Source organism: Lissotriton vulgaris, chromosome 6 (genome assembly GCF_964263255.1).
Source record: "Lissotriton vulgaris chromosome 6, aLisVul1.2, whole genome shotgun sequence".
Classification (NCBI taxonomy): domain Eukaryota; kingdom Metazoa; phylum Chordata; class Amphibia; order Caudata; family Salamandridae; genus Lissotriton; species Lissotriton vulgaris.
In genome coordinates, this window is record NC_141694.1 from 1,325,662,427 (window position 1) to 1,325,681,865 (window position 19,439).

General features: G+C 42.4%; 1 protein-coding gene across 4 annotated transcripts in view; it reads left to right on the forward strand.

Moving 5' to 3' along the window:
- Positions 1-19,439, forward strand: part of SASH1 (SAM and SH3 domain containing 1) — a 576,231-nt gene that overhangs the window by 464,974 nt on the left and 91,818 nt on the right. For all 4 annotated transcript variants that reach the window (XM_086927460.1, XM_086927459.1, XM_086927461.1 and 1 more), the window contains one exon: positions 15,939-16,071. In XM_086927460.1, the coding sequence (XP_086783586.1) occupies positions 15,939-16,071 (133 nt within the window). The remainder of the gene's footprint in view (positions 1-15,938; positions 16,072-19,439) is intronic.

Below are 19,439 nucleotides of genomic sequence, written 5' to 3' on the forward strand. Positions count from 1 at the left end.
AAGAATAGTGTTTAGAAGGGATATAGAAGTAAAATAAAGTATGACAATTTTGTAGATGTGAACATCAACAATGTCCCTCATACATTAGGGCAGCTTGTAGGTACTTTTTTATTCAGCACCATTTAGCGATACCTTCAAATCAGTGACTGCATTTTGGAACAGCATGGACGTAATTCATCATTTGCCTTCCATATGCACAATTGTCCTATGTTTGGAAATGTTAGTTATGTAGAAAGAACGATTAACACACCTGTGGCCAGCTGCATACTAGAGAAAAAAATAAAACAAAAATTAGCCCCTCTTTCTTAATCGTCCCGACAAGACTGAGCTTAATCAGATGGAATGGGACACAGTTTAACAAAGAATTGGCGTGGATTCTCTTATAATACATTAAATTATTTTTCTCTTTAAAATGAAGTGAGTGGAATGGTAGGGCATGTGTTCTAAAGACTTCAGTAGGTTGTGATTATTTCCCACTCCTAACATTGCAAAATAGCCCTCATTGAAGCATTGTTTAAGATACAACATCACACTTTTCTTTGACTGCTTCCTCCTCCCTCTTTAAGTCGGATGGCTTACTCAAGCCTGCATAAGGATATTGGCTCTGACGTAACGATGTTAACTGTTAATGCCAGGTTCTGGGAGTAATACTGGCTGGTGCTCATGTGATGCTTCCTCTCATACACATTTGTAATATGCTGAACTTGCCTTAACACTTTTAGTTACCAGCAATACTGACTGCACATGTGAACAGTTACACTGGTCTTGACTCCAGTTGACATGGTGACTAGGCATTCCACTGGCAGGATAGTGAATTTAAGATACACTTTTCTGATGAAGTAGGGCGACAGTGCAATGGTTGAATTTCTTATAGCATTGTGGGAGAAATTTCACCTCCATAGTTTCCTACAGCTTAAACACATTTCAGCTGTTAAAGGACTTCCTGTTGCCACTAAGATCTAAAATAAGTCCTTGATGTTGATGGGGCTGTTTAGATCCCTGTGAATCATTCAATGCTTGTACAACCTTACGTCTCCATGTGCTCACAGAGGAGTGTGCAATTCATGTCTTCAGCATTCACAGCCACATGCTGTATTGCTGTATTTCTACCCATTTCTTCACCTTTCTTTAACATTAATTTGTTTTTGGCTAAAACATGGGTGCACTCCCTTACAAGTACGTGGAGAACATCAATAGAAAGGTACCACAAAATCCCAGTACATATGAAGACGCTTGTCGAAGGTTTAATTGTTTATCTATTTATTCATATCTATGGATTTGAACATTGGGTTTTGTCACTGTGCTGTACATTGTGAAAGAGACAGTGTACCTGCATCGAGTTATATGCACTATTCTTTAAAGACACCAATGCTTTGAATTGTTGTGTGAAGGTGGAGTTGTGCTTGCGATTGACGATGGTGATCTGCAAGAAGAGGATGGAGAAGAATTAGGCCAATAGTTGTTTCCTGAAAGATAATGCTTAAACTAAGTCTTTTTAAAGGAAAGTCTTAATTAAGCCTTGCTGTCAGGTGTGCATGAGTTGCTTTTGTCGCAACTTGGAGTAGTTTATCTTTACAAGAAAGTCAATTGAGCAAATTCATCTTTCCCTGGAATAGCTGATTGGTACATCAGTAGTCCCAATGTCTTCATGGACTGGACAAAAATATGTGATGATCATCTTGGAAGGATAAGCCAGGAAAATTACAGAGGAACTGCACTTTTTTCCTGCAAGTCCCTTTCTCTCCCTGCCACAAAAGAAGCTAAACGAAAACCACTGCCACTTTCGTACAACAAGATATCTTTGTCAAACCATGACTTTTGGGAGTATCCCTATCAGCGGCACAATGTACCTTTCTGAACGAGACAAAAGTTAAAATAGTACAGCATGTGGAAATTGCCCACATCACCTAAAGATGTTTCATTATCATGTTCAGGCTTGAGGGGATAACCAGGTAGAGTCCGGGCCCTTTGAAGTTATGCTGGCTGCATTTTATTTAACACTGGAAAATGTCTTTAAGCTCTCATTATTGCTAGCTGATCCAACTACTTCCACGTCCATCCTGTGGTTTTCATCAAAGATGGGAGAACATAAGAAGAGATGAAGGCAAAGAGAAAGGAAGTGGCACAAAATTAGGGTTCCCAAGGACAAAGCATCTTGCATATGAGCACAAAGGGAACCCAATATGGTGATTTGTTGGGCTTAAGGAAGTTAGTTTACAGACTCATTTATTAGGCAGAATCACCCACCTGACTTATTTGGGAATAAGAGAGGTTCTCCCAGTCAGGCAAGTATATACATATGCAAATTTAATTCAGATTAATATTGAGAAATTAGTCCTTGTCTCCCTTAATTCAAGGGCCAGGGCAATGAAAAACTCCACTGTTGGACACCAATTCTTGATACATCCTGCCAGGTGGAGTCTTGCCTCGTGTCTGTAGTTAAACGTCAAGTACCAGCAGGACCTCTGCACATTTTATTTTATTAATATATCTCGACAAGAGGGCATATAAAATTTCTGACTACTGTCCCGTTTACCCATTTTTGATAAGGTTGTAAGGTGCTTTGTTTAGGGTCAGTTGCATGACCATCTGGATGACAAAAGTTTGTTGGATGTCAAGCAGGAGTACTTTCTCTATCAAACAAAATGGAAGATATTCTTGTAGAAATAAAAGGCCTTCTCCATTTAGAGGGATGTTAAGGGAAACTGTTTTGTTGAATATTTTTTTAATTGTCATCTGCCTTTGATATGTTGGATTATCTATGTCTTTTGAACAAGCTTGAGGCGAGGATGGACCTGACGGTGACTGTGAAACCTGGTTTGCCTCCTCCTTCAGGCCTAAGTCACAATAGGCAACGTGGAAGCCATAGAAGTATGGGAGCCTGCAAGGTTCATACTTGTCCCACCTCCTCTTCAGCTCTTGAATTATCTTACTTGACGTGGGTCATCAGGGTACATAATCTGGAGTTCTGGATGTACCAATGAAACCCAGGTGATGTTCTATCTTGAGAGACTGTGCAAGGATTCAGTCCCAGCCCAGCAATCCTCTTGGGAGTGTACTTCTGTTGGATGAGATAGAGTAAGCTAGTCTTCAACAATTTCAAGATTGAAATACTCCAACGCTGCTCTCTGCTCTTGCTTGGAAGCACCATGGTGAGTTTCTTCTGTATGGGTTTGTGCGGTCCTTTGCGTGTATGGTGGTCTGTGCTTGCTGGTGATTGCTGCTGATCTTTGACAGTTGGTGAAAAATCCTCCTTGAATGATAGTTTAGAGCTCTTTCTTGAAGAATGGGGTTGCAGGGTAGACTCTATATCTTCATTTTTTCTCCCATGTTTCTTCTGTTTTAATTAGCTTGGGTGACACGCCTGACATTTCCTTTATGAGGTTTTGTTCCTCTGTGCAGTATGCAGCTAAATTAAAACAAAATGGCAGTGCTCCCCTTTTAGCCTCAATCACGGTGCACATAACTATGAACTTAGTTTTTTGTGCATAGGGGACAAAAACACCTTGCCTTATAGCCATTTCGTTTCCACGTGTCCTTTAAACGGGCACTGGGTATGACAGACAACTTTAGAAGGGACCTGAGTTCGGCCAGACCCAGCAATTGCCCCTCGTTTGCACACTTGGCAAAATTCTATCTTTCCCAATGCCTTGTTTGCACTGCAGAATAGAGTGGTTAAGGAGTGAATGTGAGTCTAATGACCCTTGAGTAGGCTTGTTCAGTGGGTGGAAGTAGAGTGAATAGTGACGGTCAAAAGAAAAGAGTGCTGTTCCAACTAGTTTGTGAAAATAAAGCTGCTGTAACAACCAGGTGAAGGTGGAGTGACAGACCTGAATGTGACTCCCACCTAAGTAAATATAGAAGGATAGACAGACCCCCTGTATCCAACAGTAAACATTAGACAGAAATCCTACCACATATCCAAGGCGTTTCAGATAGACTCTACAGGTGGGCACTCCAAGCAGGAACACTCAAACACTGATCATGAATTAGGGGCCTGCAACCGCGCTTGCTCAGCTATCCAAATCCTGGTTATGGACTAAATGTTACTTCTTATTTCCTTGTCTATGTATTTATTGTGCTTTTTATTTTGCTCATATATTTTGCTTTTCCTTTTTGGACGAATGTAATACTGCATTGTGTTTCCACTTCCATCCCCTGTAAAGCGCTCTGATACCCTTGGGTCTAGCCAGCGCTATATAAAACCGTTTAAATAAATAAATAAGACCCCTCTAGCACAGATCAGATATTACATATAGCTGAGTATCAATAATCTCACAAATAAGCTACACTTGGGAATTTAGCTCCACGTGGAAGCAGTAGCTACTTAGTAGTTTTGTGCAACACACAGTGTGTTGCACTGTGTATGAGGCAACATCCAATAGGACACACTAAAGAAAATACTGAGCGTAGATATAATACAGGTCATATAGTCGATATAGCTGGTTATCACAAAGCACACAGCAGTGCCCACAATAGTAATAAACTATAACAAACCACCAGCAAAACACATTAGTCAATTGATCTGACACAGTTTGGAAGCACAACATAGTTGGACCTCACTGAGTTCTCAACCGCACTCCACTTTTCATAAAGCAACATACTTTTCCAATGCTACACTCAACCAACCCCTACTCATCACCTTACAACTAGGCTGAGTTAAAGGTATACTGTGCTCACTAACAAGACACCATTGTCTCAGTTACTTTATGCACATAGCTCAAACCAGGTAATGCACATGACAGTACTTTTAATGGAACATACTCACATTGGTGAATATCTCAAGCTAATGGCAGCAAACAACATACCAATAATCAATCATAAACACAGAATATAATACTAACCAACTCTACTTTACAGTTGCTCAAACGGAAAATAGTCTAGTCTCTGGTAGAATCAAGCAGTGCAGTTGGTAAAGGGTAATCGTCAATCCCTTATTTATGACTGTATGGTACCTCTCAATTAAAAATAAACGAAATAATCCTACCATAAGTAATAGCTTGCAAAAAAAGTATTTTGTTGATCTAGTTTGGTTTGTGATACGAGTGCCTGGTCTCCATGTGTTGGACATTAGCTTATTCAAAAAAGAATCTGTTGCTGTATGTTGTTTTTGTTGTCTCTCAGTGAACTACTTGTGATTTTCCACTCCCACAAATGCTAGGCCATACTGCTTCCTCTGGAGTCTTCAGCGATTACAGAACGAGTAAATACAAAGTCAGACAGACTGTTTGCATATTACTTGAGAATGATCCTAGATGCCCCAGTGATGGAGATGTGATAAACAGGAAATTGACCAAGTGCTCTTTTCTAAACTTCTCCTGGTAACCGGGCTGCACACAAGTACAGGAGAATTCTTTCTGCTGTATTATTGGTGGAATCTGCTCTGGCTGGGGCCAGTGGGTGGGTGTTTGTTGTGCGTGGGAGTGCAGTCCAGTCTTGTTAGGGCTGGTTGGCAATGTCTGCACACAGATGTATACATTTTTATGTTCTGCAGTTCAAGAAGCTGAAACAGAGAAGTCACATATTGAATATGAGGGCTGGCTCCAAAGCAAAGCCTGACCTCCTTCCACAATGCAGGGATTGTTCCAGCTGGTGTCATTGCTGCTGGAACGGGAGATGTGTTTTTTCCCCAAAGGATTGGAGACTGGTGGGGAAACAGCTGGGAGTGAACATGACCCGAGCTGTACAGAACATATGCAGAAGGAATGTTACTGAATCTGTGCTGTATAATATTTGAAAGAGGTCAGTGTTATTTATGGGAAAATGGATGCTTACGTTTACATGTTTGAAGCCAGTAGAAATGCCGTTTGTGGTACGGCCAGATTTGTTGATTAGCCTGTGCCTCAACAGAGGATCCACCATGGCCGATAAAGACTGATTTAATTCAGTTTTATTCATAAGTTAACCCAGACCCACTGAAAGGAAGAAAGACAAAATGTGTGTGTGTGTATGTTTGTATCTATCTATCTATCTATCTATCTATCTATCTATCTATCTATCTATCTATCTATCTATCTATCTATCTATCGTGTTTGTGTGTGTATATATATGTATATATATATATATATATATGCATGTGTCGGACCCTTTCTTTAGGAAGAGGCGGGGACTGGTGGTATATGTTGAATGCAGTGGTCGGCTCTGCATTTCCCGACACGCCTCTCGTTCAGGTGCTCCACTAATGGCCGGCATTTCGTTGTTGGTTGGCGTGCTGAATGCACACAGTGGCGCCCCCCCGCCCAGGACTTGCTTCGTGGTATCGGGGAGAGAGCGGCAATATTTTGTCGGTTGAGACGATTCTGGGAGACGATTGCTGCCAGGGTTCCCGCGGTGGAGAGCGGGCGAACTCAAAATGCTGGCGTATGCTGGGGCATTATCGTATGCCCGGACCGGTCACTGTACTAGAGTCCGCAAGATGGAGAACGTCAGCTGGTACAAACGACGGGAACTAGATGGAGGACTTGCTAGCGTGGGAACTACAACTACCAGCAAGCAACAACAAACACTGCAACAGAGGTGGCAAGAGCAGTGCCTCTAAATCGGAACGACCAAGCTCCAATGGGAGCTTTTTAAGCAGCCTATCATCCACGCAAAACACAACGCAAAAAACACAATGCTGGCAATGAATAAGGCAAACGCCGAAACGCGTCTGCCAGGTGTTTTTAACTTCGTGTGTCTTCCAACTTGGCAGCAATAAACCTTACCTGGAAAAGCCTCAATGCATGTGTCGGACCCTTTCTTTAGGAAGAGGCGGGGACTGGTGGTATATGTTGAATGCAGTGGTCGGCTCTGCATTTCCCGACACGCCTCTCGTTCAGGTGCTCCACTAATGGCCGGCATTTCGTTGTTGGATGGCGTGCTGAATGCACACAGTGGCGCCCCCCCGCCCAGGACTTGCTTCGTGGTATCGGGGAGAGAGCGGCAATATTTTGTCGGTTGAGACGATTCTGGGAGACGATTGCTGCCAGGGTTCCCGCTGTGGAGAGCGGGCGAACTCAAAATGCTGGCGTATGCTGGGGCATTATCGTATGCCCGGACCGGTCACTGTACTAGAGTCCGCAAGATGGAGAACGTCAGCTGGTACAAACGACGGGAACTAGATGGAGGACTTGCTAGCGTGGGAACTACAACTACCAGCAAGCAACAACAAACACTGCAACAGAGGTGGCAAGAGCAGTGCCTCTAAATCGGAACGACCAAGCTCCAATGGGAGCTTTTTAAGCAGCCTATCATCCACGCAAAACACAACGCAAAAAACACAATGCTGGCAATGAATAAGGCAAACGCCGAAACGCGTCTGCCAGGTGTTTTTAACTTCGTGTGTCTTCCAACTTGGCAGCAATAAACCTTACCTGGAAAAGCCTCAATGCATGTGTCGGACCCTTTCTTTAGGAAGAGGCGGGGACTGGTGGTATATATATATATATATATATATATATATATATATAGATACATACACACAGATATATATGTTTAGTTGGGTATCTTTTTCCATCGACAGAGTGCCTTTTTTTTGCTAATAACTTGGGCTCTGTTTGACAAATATTCGCAAAACTTTCAAAATAAAAAAAGGACATCCACATCTGCTCCTTTTCCTCCTGCAAAGTTTCAGGGAGATCTGTCAAGCTGGGGCAAGAAAAAAGTGGGGGTCCCAAAACGCAAAAATTCCCATGCATTTTCCATAGACTTTTGAAAGAAGCACTACCGCAAGAACTGCTGAACTGAATCCTCCCAGATTTGCCAGGAAGCTACATCTTGGTGATAGCATGCTTTTTTGTGATTTGGTGTAAATCCATTAAGTAGTTTTTGACGGTTAGAACTCAGTTTAAAAAAATAAATAAAGATTTAAGGCCCAAGGGAGATTTTTTTCCCTTGGGCTAATTCACTTCCGCCGAAGTCAGACTCCAGTGAGAGCATCACTGACTGGCTGCCAGGAACGTGAGAACATTTTTGCGGGAAGTCATTACAGGACTTCTGGACCTAGTCCCTTGTCCTAAAGTTTAAAACTGAAAATAATATAATGGGGCAGGGTAGGGATATGCTGCCCCCCAGTACTCCCCAGGTCCTGTGGGGGAGACCCAGAGGGCCCTCATCTGGGACCCCCCAACAAATTTGTTGAGTTTCGCAGCAAAACAAAAAAGAAAATTGTCGCCCTGCCATTAACAAAAATATATATATGTGGGGAGGGGGGCAGGAGTGGGGCCTCCCTACCTCAGCCCATTTTGGGCCCCGGGGACCCAATCCCCCAGGGCAGAGTACCTTAAGTAGGGGGAGGGGGGCACACAGCCCCCACCCCAAGCCGGTTGCAGACCCATAGAACCCATCCCCCTTGGCCCAATGCATTAACTAATGGGAAGGGGCGTGCAGCCTCCCTCCCCGAGCCTTGTTAGGCTCTGGGGTTCCCATCCTCAGTGGCAGAAATCATAAAAAAAGAGGAAGAGGAAGCCTCCCTCTCCAAACCTAAAAAAGCCCCAGGGCCCCCATTCCCCGGGGCCATAAAATAACTTAAACAGGGGGCCTGCCTCTCCCTTTGTTTATTGCTTTTGGTCCCAGGGGGATGTGGTCCCTGTGCTCTAACAGGATCGGCGAGTGGTGGGTTGAACGTGCCTCCACCCCTTTTGTATTGCATTCAGCCCCTGAGCCTAAAAAGGCTCAAGGAGGGTGTCCACACACCCTCCTCCACTATAATTCAGATATGGCCCCGGGGGAAGGGGTACTCTAGCCCATTTGGGCTTAAGGAGGGGGGCCATGTGCCACCCTCTCCTAATGTTGATGTATTTGGCCTCTGTGGATGGTATCCTCAGGGTCTCTTAAGGTTTGGGCAGGTGGACCACACGTCCCTCACTCCTAATAATAATTTTTTTCGGCCGTAGGGGTTGACGCAGAAGGCTGTGCATACTCCCTCCCCTTTCTAAAAAAAAAAAAAGCCAACCCAACGCCGCAAACAGCCAAAGGCCATGTGTTGCTTGGAGGTTCCTTGACTTCGAGGGGCTGGCTTTACGTATGGTAATAAAATATGACTTTACGTTAAAAAATCTTCACAGTTCACTGAATAAATCAATGGGTAAGGTAATGTTATAATTAGGTGAACATTTCAGTGCCAACATAACGTTTTGAGCTAACAATATACAGAAATTCACAAGTTAAAGTTAGCAGAGCTAACTATGACTTGTGCCACTACCGTGCACTGCTTATGACCTCACATCACTCATAATGTGATATGACATCATTTTTGACATCACGAGTTATATCTGAAATTACATCATTGATGATATCAACCAATACGTGGGTTAGTTTGTTTTATAGATTACATAATGGTGGGTAAGTACCATATTACTTGTCTACCTAATTTTATGCAGCCTGTGTCCAGCTAATGGGTGTAAGTGTTTGCAAACCATATGCACTCCCTACGCATCTTAGGTGTGTAGAGGTATTGAACATGCTATAAATCTTTGTATTCAGGAGTAATTGTGTGCTTGTGACAGTTGACAACTTGTGTCCAGTATGTTTGACACAAGTTTTTTGGTTCTGCCAAATATTTCCAACAGGACAAAGATTCTACGTAGTAGATACTAAGTATTGTAAGCAACCTTGAGTATTTTGACAGAATCCTCTCACTATGAAAATGTCTACATAAGATAGAAGACTATGTTAACCAATAGTAAACTATGTGATGTGCTTGATTACGTTCAGAAGATAGGCTGTCTTTAAAGTTTTCTCCACAGTATGAACACAGCAGATTGTTTGACCTTTAGCACGTTGAGACCTTTGGTATTTTAAGTGAATAGTCTCTTTTGGGCAAGTTTTGCATAGCGTGAGCATTGATACTGCATGGTGTATTTCTCATGAGAGTTTCACTGCCTGCAAACATTGTGTCACACAGTATACTCTCTACATAGATTAAACACTGTTTATAGCACCAACTTTGCTACTAATATCCACTTCATTTCTCACTGTAGGTTCATTGACGGTGAAGGGTTTGATAAGGTTAAAGGCAGACCATAGTAGGGTATTAGTTATCCAACATAAATTGAATATCTGGATGTACTTGATTATCTCAGAACAGTTGTATACAGTTTGAACACTGTGTGCAGTAGGGGTTCGGCATCACTGTGTGGTTGATTGTTAATATGAACTCGGCTACCAATGAAGTGTGTGGTTTAGAGTCAATGTTGTACATAACACAAACTTGCTTCACCTAAGGGGGTTGTGTGCATGATGGTATTATTGATTCTTTATACAGTTCTGTGCTATTTTGTACTTACTTTCAAATTTCTAATGCCATACTCCTTTATAGAGTAATGTGTACAGCTTGGATGATGTCATCAGTGATGTCCTAAATTATGTCATAGAGCATGTCCTGAGTCATATAAAATGTCAGGTCATAAGCAGTGCATGGCAGGAGCCCCAAGTTATAAGTCAGCTCTGCTTACTATAACAGGTGAACTTCTATATTTTTTTCCAACATAGTGTATAGAAAGTAATTTGAACATACCTACATAAATGAGTTCTAATACATCCATACCATTCCAATGTTTCTGTTGCTGGCTGAGGTCTGGAAATTACTGTAATCATGGGTCGAATTACTAGCAGTTTGCATCTGAGTAGTTCTGATGTGCGCTTGTAGTACTCTGCACTTCCATTTGGCTTTCTCTTGCCATTGAGATGTAAGCCAGGAACAAAAAAATATTAAGTCACATCATAATGTTTTTACTGTGTTACTGACTTGATGTGTGGTTGACAGATCTTTCACATTCCTTAGTGTAAGACTTCTACTGGAACACCACTGAATATCTGGAAAGAAATAATTGACTTTACATTCACATTAATTACCACCAAATGATCTAAAGAGTTAAACATCTGCAATCCCATTTGGTGATAACAAAGAGGAATGGTTATATCCAAATAAGGGCTGTGCGAGATTCTTGTAATTATCTGAAATTTCAACAGATACACAAAACTATGTGTAATTATGCAAAATGCAAATCTGTCATATAGTGCTGTTTTTTCATGCAAAATGTGTCTGTGTTAATTTATTTTTTAGTGAGAACACATTTTGAACAAAAAAAAGTGCAAACGCACTGCGAACAGGAGCCACTTGCTTTTAATTGTTCCTGGGCGTTCGCAGTACATTTTTGCTATGAATGGCTTCTAATTATGCGATGCGGCATAATGGCGTAATTTCGTGTAATAAGCGTAATGTAAAATTCCGCAAATTACATTGGTGTGATAAATATCGCCCAGGCCTAATCAAAACAAAATGCCAACAAATGTTTATTGGCTAGAGACGTTATTTGTTGGAGGAGGAATCACAAATGGATATAGCCACATCCTCAGTGTCTGTCTATTACAGTTCCGTTATTTTATTGCACGATCTGCTCATTACCAGCAGAGTCCATTGTTTATGTAAAATAGAACACATACAGCCAGATTTATCATTTGCATGTTTTGCGAGTCTGTAAAAGCGAATAATAAGGAATCGCTATTACAGACTCGCAAAACGGGATTCATGTAGGAATCGCAATATTTATTGCGATTCCTACAGCTTCCTTATTTGCGATTAGCTAATTGCTAATCGCAAATAAGGAATAACTCCCCATTCATTCCTATGGGCCTAAAGGCCCATAGGAATGAATGGGAAGACATATCAATGTGCGAATCGCTATTAGCGATTCGCGTTTTGATTTTGCGATTTCAAGGGTGCAGGGGTGTCCAATGGACACCCTGTTGCACCCCTGAAATGTAAATGTAGCCTGATGTTGCGCACACACATATCCAAAGGACGTGTGTGTGTGTAACATACCACTTAGAAAAAAGTTTTCGCTATTTTCCACGAAGTTACACTTCGCGGTAAATAGCGGCCAGAAATAGCGAATTCGCAAATAATAAATGGATAATGAATTGCATTTAAGGAATCTTTAATAGAGATTCCTTAAATGTAATTCTTCGCAAATATGCGATTTCGCAATTAGCGATTTTTGCATTTGGGATGATGAATCCCAAATGCAAAAATTGCGCTCGCAAAGGGCCAGATTCGCAGAATCCGGCCCTTTGCGAGCCGATTTTTCTTTCATGAATCTAGCTGATAATTTTCTGATATTCCTTTATATATATTATAAGCGACAAATAATCATGTATGTAATGTTCAAAATACACTTAATTTCCACAATTTTGCATTAGCACAAAACCTAAATAGTCTTGGTTTTTAATGCAAGCGGTATTAATCTGTTTTAGTGTGTGCATTGCTTCATTGTATGTTACATTGTTCTTCATTAATTTTCTATTGTTCCCAAAAAAGTGATTGCCTTTAATCCTCCTGGCTGGTAAACATTGTTACAGTTTCAACCTAAAAGGAAGGATGCATGTTGGACCTTTAGCTGTTCTAGCTGGTTTATTATATACATCTGGCACTGACTTGTTTACATATTCCGAGTAGAAAATCTCAGGTTGTTTCATGTTCGAGAATTAAAAGATTTTGTGTGCAGTTATAGAATTAATTTTTCATGTAAGGAGCTGAAAATGTTTTAAATCGAGCTACGCTCTCCCTAACTCTTTAAAACTAATTCAGTGTCATCTTCATATTCTTCAAAGATCTTCACTGACAATAAAAATAATATTTCGACAACTCCCTGAACATTTCTGGCAGATGCATAGACGCACACAATCTAGTGCCCCAACAATCCAGACACCCATTTCCGTGCTAAGCAGTCTTTCCCCGGTAGATCACTTGTCCTCTGGAACCAGCTGTCTGATGAACTTGGATTATTGAGGGCTTCCTCCAGTTCCAGAAGAAACTCAATACACACCCCTTCCTGCTTCACTGCACACTTAATCTTCTCTGTCGAAACAATACCTTTCCTTCCTCCCATCTCTCGCTTCAACTTCCCTCTTTTCTTCCACCGCATTATATTTTCCGCATCGCTGTCCCTCGCCTCTCTATTTCCTGCACTTCCCCCTTCTGTTGTCCCATGTTCTATCCTCTCCACTCTCTGCTGTTTACTGCCTTTTCCTTGTTCCTCGGTGTTACCCTGTCAGTACCCCATCTTTCTTCACTCTGCTCACCCACTGTGCATCTTTTCTACACTTGCTCTTTCAGGTTTTTCAGAATATCGATCCAGACAAATTCGTTATTTTCCTTGATATGTTTTGGAGTCAAACTCTTGACCTGTACTTCAGACTTCTACATCTCCAAGAGCCTTTGATAAAGAGCCTGGCGTTCAATGTACTTTGCTTCATCTCTGCTGGCCTATCAGAAGTGACTAGAATGTGACTGACCCAGCCTCATCCAGGCTAGTACCTTAGTGTCATTGGTCTCCGGTAGCTGAATCTGCCTGAGCCCTTAAAGCGGCATAAGCTTGCTGCACTACCGAAACAACCATAACTATTGATGAAAATGATAAAAAATGAATCTGGGAAATCACTATCGTACCAAGGCCAGAGGATAGGTACTCAAGAGTCCCCCAGTAGGGCTTGAGGCAGATCTGATCGATTTAATAAGCCTTTTTCAGTGAGGCCAATTCTGACCAAAGATTTCCTCGTGGAGTAACCTACCAACATTACATTTCTTGATATTCTCAAACTATATTCATTGCAAAGATGCCTATTTGTTTTTTGTCAATAAAGCATACATTTAAGAGCTGCTGACATTGCTGCACAGTGGTGAAAATGCCGGGCAACTGTAAGGCTGTACAGCTTTACTACTCCATTATATTTGAATATTGACGGTATCTACCATGGTACCTCACAGTACGTACTGGCCATGCTAAAGGATGATGTAAAATACCCCTGAATAGATATTTACCAGTGGTAATGTCTCTGTATTGCTCATATTTTGCCTCAAACCTCTACATATAGCAGTAATACATCAAGGTGATGACAATACTGCTGCTGAGCACAGTATTTGCATACCACATCAACATGGGTCAGTTGTCCCAATCTGCTACTATCCCCTTAAAAAACAAAAACGCACAATACAAGATAGAAGAAGGGAACGTGTCAAGTAGTGTTTAACTCTTAATGATTATAAATCTATACCAAGCACAAAATTCAGAATTCACATTCTGATCCTCACTATGGTGGAATTTCTCCCGAATTTATGTTCCTATACTGACAGTGTTCCCCCATTGCTGATCTGAAACCTGAACTAACCTCTGTCATTTTCCCGTAATAGCTGGCATCTCAAATGAAATTCTGTTTGCTCCACTCCAATTGCTGCTGAAATATTACCTATGCAACTCTTGGAGAGCACAGTTCTAAGTTCCACGTTGTAGGAAACTGCAAAGGTACTTTTTCAGTGGGAAACCTGTGCCATGTAGATTTTGGAGCCGCCAGTGAAGTTTGTTGTGTGTATGTCTACACATTCCCATTGTACCATTATGCACTGTAGCAAAAGTTTTGTGGGGCTGCAAATCTCCAAAAACAATGGTGACATCTGTTTCCCTCACTAAACTTCTGTTTTATTTTTACATTTTTGGGGGCTTTTGTCTAATAGCAGAAATAAATCCGGTTTGTGACATTCTGCTTCCACTCCCCTGAGGCACATGGAGCCTGTTCTCGCAACTAGGAACAAATTGAGGAACAAAGTTATATGTGAAGTTCTCGAAGAAAGAGCGTGTTTGTTGAGAAAATGGAAACGCAAGGAATACAGCTGTTGTCTTAGAGGCTTTTGTCTAGTCTAGCAAGTGTTTCATAATATGGTACCAATTGTATCTGTTGTGCACTGCCAATTGTTGCACGAGTAATATAGGACGGGGCTAGTATGTATTGGGGTGGAATCTTTCCTGGCCGATCTCAGAACGTTTTTCCAATAACTCTCTCAATGTTTATGATAATATAATATTAAAGTTCACACCAGCATTATATTAGTCATGATGTCTGAAATAGGAATTACATTTCCTTTTGAATACGCTTGTTGCAATAGGCCATCTGGCGAGCCTGTATATATGGAGTAAATTCATCAACATAAAGGCTTCCGCTTTGGCCAATTGAAAGGTTTTCATTCAATCCTAAATTCACAACATTGCCTATCCCTTGGTGAGCAGGAGAAACAGATTTCTACAGCAAAGTTTGCTCCTTAACCCCTCCCATGCTCATGACGAGCTCAGCTCGTCATGAGCCACGGTGGCCTTGTGCTCATGACGAGCTGAGCTCGTCATAATGGTCAGAACCCTCGCACGCGGGGCTAATTCCCCCGCTGTGATGAACGTTCTGAAGAAACGGGTGTGGCCATGATGAGCTCAGCTCGTCATGAGCACACGGCCACCGTGGGTCATGACAAGCTCAGCTCGTCACGAGCACCGGGGCGCAGTGCGCGTCCCCCGCTCCCCAGCGAAGGAATTAGCACCGCAGGCAAGGGGTTAAAAATCAAAAAAGTTAAATAAGAACTAAACGTAGGAAACCTATTGAGTTCTTCCAAGGTCTTCTAAATTCATACAGGTTAGAAAAAAACAATGTACCGAGAGTGCTCCCACACCAACAACTTGACTTATTTTCGGCATGACATTCCACCACCACACTCCAACTCACTCCTTACGTGCCTGTTTTTAGAATCTTTGTGATTCTCTTAGTTGCAAGCAAAGACAGAAGTGGGAGAGGATCCTCCTGAAAATCCTTAATTGTTGCTAGGTTACATTGTTTTTACATCTATTTCAAGCATTTGTTGTACCAATTTTATGCCAACGGCGTCGAAGCTGTTAACGCTTTTTCAGTTATTAAACATAACATGGCAAAAATGTTGTGATGATGGGACATTTGTTTTCCATGTTAGCCGAAATAGTTCCTATTTAACGTGTTACAAAATCTATACCAAGGTTGCTGACGGTTTGGTGGCACAATATTGACAAAATTAAATGCAAATTCTCCCAGCAAAATAACTACTATGCTAATCTAATTATCAATAGTCGGTCATTAGTATCTCTTCCATTTTTCATTTGGTCTAGTCCAGAGAACAATCAGACGATGAAACTGAAGAGTCAGTGAAGTTTAAGAGGCTTCACAAACTGGTGAACTCGACTCGCAGAGTCCGCAAGAAACTTATTCGAGTGGAGGACATGAAAAAGCCCAGCACGGAAGGTAAGCACAATTGGGAAGTGTCTGCTTTAAAACACAGAAAGCAAATAAGTTCTCAAAATTACAAGCTTGGCTTTACTTTTCCTTGTGCTGATTCACCTTTGGTATATAGTTACTTATTATACTATTGTTATCTATGCATATCACTTATTAATGTTAAATGCATGCGTTTTGTCAATTGGGTCTCAAGCAGTATGAAAGACTAACAGTTACCCAATGTTGTACTAAATATTTCAGATATCCATGTTTGCTACATAGAATAGACCACAAAACAATGTACAGAGATACTCAAAGGATATCGGTCAATAATGGAAATAAATTCATATGGTATTCTATTCTGCCAAACTATGTAATTAATTTGATAGCAAGCAATACATCTTTAAAGCAATTCCATTTTCTTTTAATGAAAATGAAAAAATGGGAGAATGATTAAGCTGTGGTGTAGCATGAAATGCTAAAACAAATATCAGTTGGTATGGGGAGGGGTAACGGTGTGGGAGGCAGTGGCCCCGGTAGTGTGAACTTTGGAGAACATCTTAGCCAAGTAGGGGTACCCCAACACGATGAAAAGGTCAGATAGTCTTAGCCAAGTAGGGGTACCCCAACACGATGAAAAGGTCAGATAAGTGCAGTCGGGCAACCCACACTCCTTCTCATTTTTTAATGAAAACACAGGCGTGGTCACCGATCTATGCCTACAATTTTGCCAGACGATCCCCATAAACAATAAGGGCTGTCCTTGCATCTATGAACATAGTCATAAGGACATTATACCCGGACTGAAACATAAGGTAAGAAGACACATGGTTTCTTTCATGCCTCTTCACGCCATCTTGAAACTCGACTACTCAGCTGAGGTTCATCATTCAGGCAGCATGTAAAGTACTCCAAATTAGTCCCTTCACAATGTTAACACCCACCAGTGCTCAGATTTACAACTAAATGAGCAGCTGCCCCCACCTTAAAACTTCCTCCATAGCTTTTGATGTACCGTTGAGTATGACTTGAGGCTTGTCCCTGTAGGTTGCTGGCTCTTTATATGGCATACCAAAAAGAGGTATACCATGCAAAGAGTTCAGGTATTCGCTTATGGGTGGACAGGGGCTTGCTGTAGCAATCCCAAGGTGTTCTTCTAGGGGGTAGTGCGGTCGAGCAGTCTTAGGCTTATCAGAGCGGAATTTTAGACATCTGTAAAATACACAGAGTCAATAAAAGATGCACACAACCCAATAAGGAGATCCACACCAATTTACGAAAATAACACATCTTATACATATATTTAGGCACCCGAATCAATATTATTAGGTAAGTACGTTTTGAGATAGAAATACTTTAGGTTTTCAAAAGTCAACACATTCTTTAGAGACTGCAATGTTATCCTATGGGAGGAAAACCAAATACAACATACAGGTCTTATAAGACCAATCTCCTGAACTTAAAGTGAGTATGGGGCAAGGTCCAAGTCAGCAGCAGCAGATCCCCTCCAGCGGCACTAGGGCGCAGTGGTGTAATGTATCGTCGGGTGCCCAATGTTAGTCTATGGGATCGGTCTTTGTGAAAAGAGACTGTGGGTTTGGACTGGGAGCCCAGTTGGGCTTAACCAACAGGGGGCCTCAGGCCTCACAATTCTCAAATGGGGACACCTCTGGTCCTCTTCTCCATGGGCCAGCAGGGGCGAAGGATGCAGAGGTGTCTCTAGGCGTCGAGTTTTCGTCACCGGGAGTGGTTGTGGTAGAAAAGTCTTGAAAAGAGAGGCGGCAGGTGTCGTCGAAGCCCACAGTGGGGAAACCCAAGGTGGGCTTCGAGTCTGGAGGGTCTGGGGACCACTTTGGCACCATTGGCTCACTTCAGCTCGGGCAAGGCGGCTCAGGTCCTGTGGTACTTTCCGTCATCAGGTTTTCGCGGTCTTCGAGCCTCACAGCTCAGTCTTTGATACCTGCAGGATGCAGGGGAGCATCTCTGCTGTTCCTCTGGACATCCTTGTTCTTGGGCTAAGTGCTGGCAGTTCTCCTAGGCTTTGTAGTCACAGCAGCTGCAGGACAAGTCATCTTTTGGCGCAATTGTCGAAGTCAGCTTACTGGCCTGGCAGGGTTGGTGCCAAGTCAGTTGTTGGTTCTTCTGTTCTTGCTTCTTGTGACTCTTCATGTCAGTCTTCTTCTTTTTGGTTGGCAGGATCCAATTTCCTGGTGCCAGCTGCTTCCCCAAATACTAGATTTAGGGGCGTTCGGTGGAGTGTACGGTGGTGTAAGTAGCAATGGGCTACTTACCCCTGGGGTCCATAGGCCACCTATATTACCACTTCCTGTGGAAAGTGGGCATAACCCTATCCCAGAGTTCCTAAGTTTGCCATCACAAAGATGGCAGACTCTGAAAAGTTGTGTTTATTTCAAGGAGCCCACCTTAGGGGTGATATTAGCCTGAAGGTGAACACACTAATCTGATTTTCTCCCCTGTACAGGTGCCAAATATTCCCTGGACAGTGGTGGTGTGGGAGGGTGGAATTGGGGGGGTGAGGGGGGCGTGGCGGTCGGCATCCTCCCCTGTGAGAGAAGCCAGATTTGCATACCAAAGGTGGTGCGCTCTTTGAAGCTTCCTGCCATGGACTGCTAATTCGCAGGTCATCCTGTTGGGGGTGCTTTGTATCTGACCTCCTGATAGAAAAGGCCCTCACTGTTGGGGGTCAATAACTCTTCTCTGGTGGCAGGCTGGCCAAGACCAGTCATCTAGCACACCAGTAGTTGGCACATTTTCAGGGGGCATCTCTAAGGTGCCTTCTGGGTGCATGTATTAACACATTGAACACTAGAATCAGTGTAGGTTTATTAATACAAGATGTTTGATACCAAACATCTCTATTTTCAGTGAAGCCATCATGTAGCTGGGGCGCTATTTGTTTTACCAGTGTCCAGCATATGTTTTTAAAATGGCTTACCTGGTCACTTGTACTGGCAGCAATGGAACTGACCTGCACCGGGGCATATCTGCTCATGCAGCTGTGTCCTCACATGTAATATAATACACCCTGCCTTAGGACTGTATGCCTGCTCCAGGGATGACTTACAAATATTAGATGCAGTGTTTGGGGACATGGCCCACAGGGATGTGTATCATGTTTTTTCACTTTTGTCTGCATCAAGATACGCATCCTGCCATGGCAGTCTGGCTGTGCTTGATGAGGGGTCTCTTAGGGTGCGCAATAGGTGCTGCAGCCCTTAGGGGACCCTCATTAGTACCCCAGTCCCTAGCTACCTGGGGTACCATTTACTAGGGGCTTACACAGGGTGCTAAAGGTATTAACAATTGGGGTACAATTTCAGTTTTGTGAAAGAGATCTGGCACTGGGGACCTGGTTAGCAGGAACGCAGTGTACT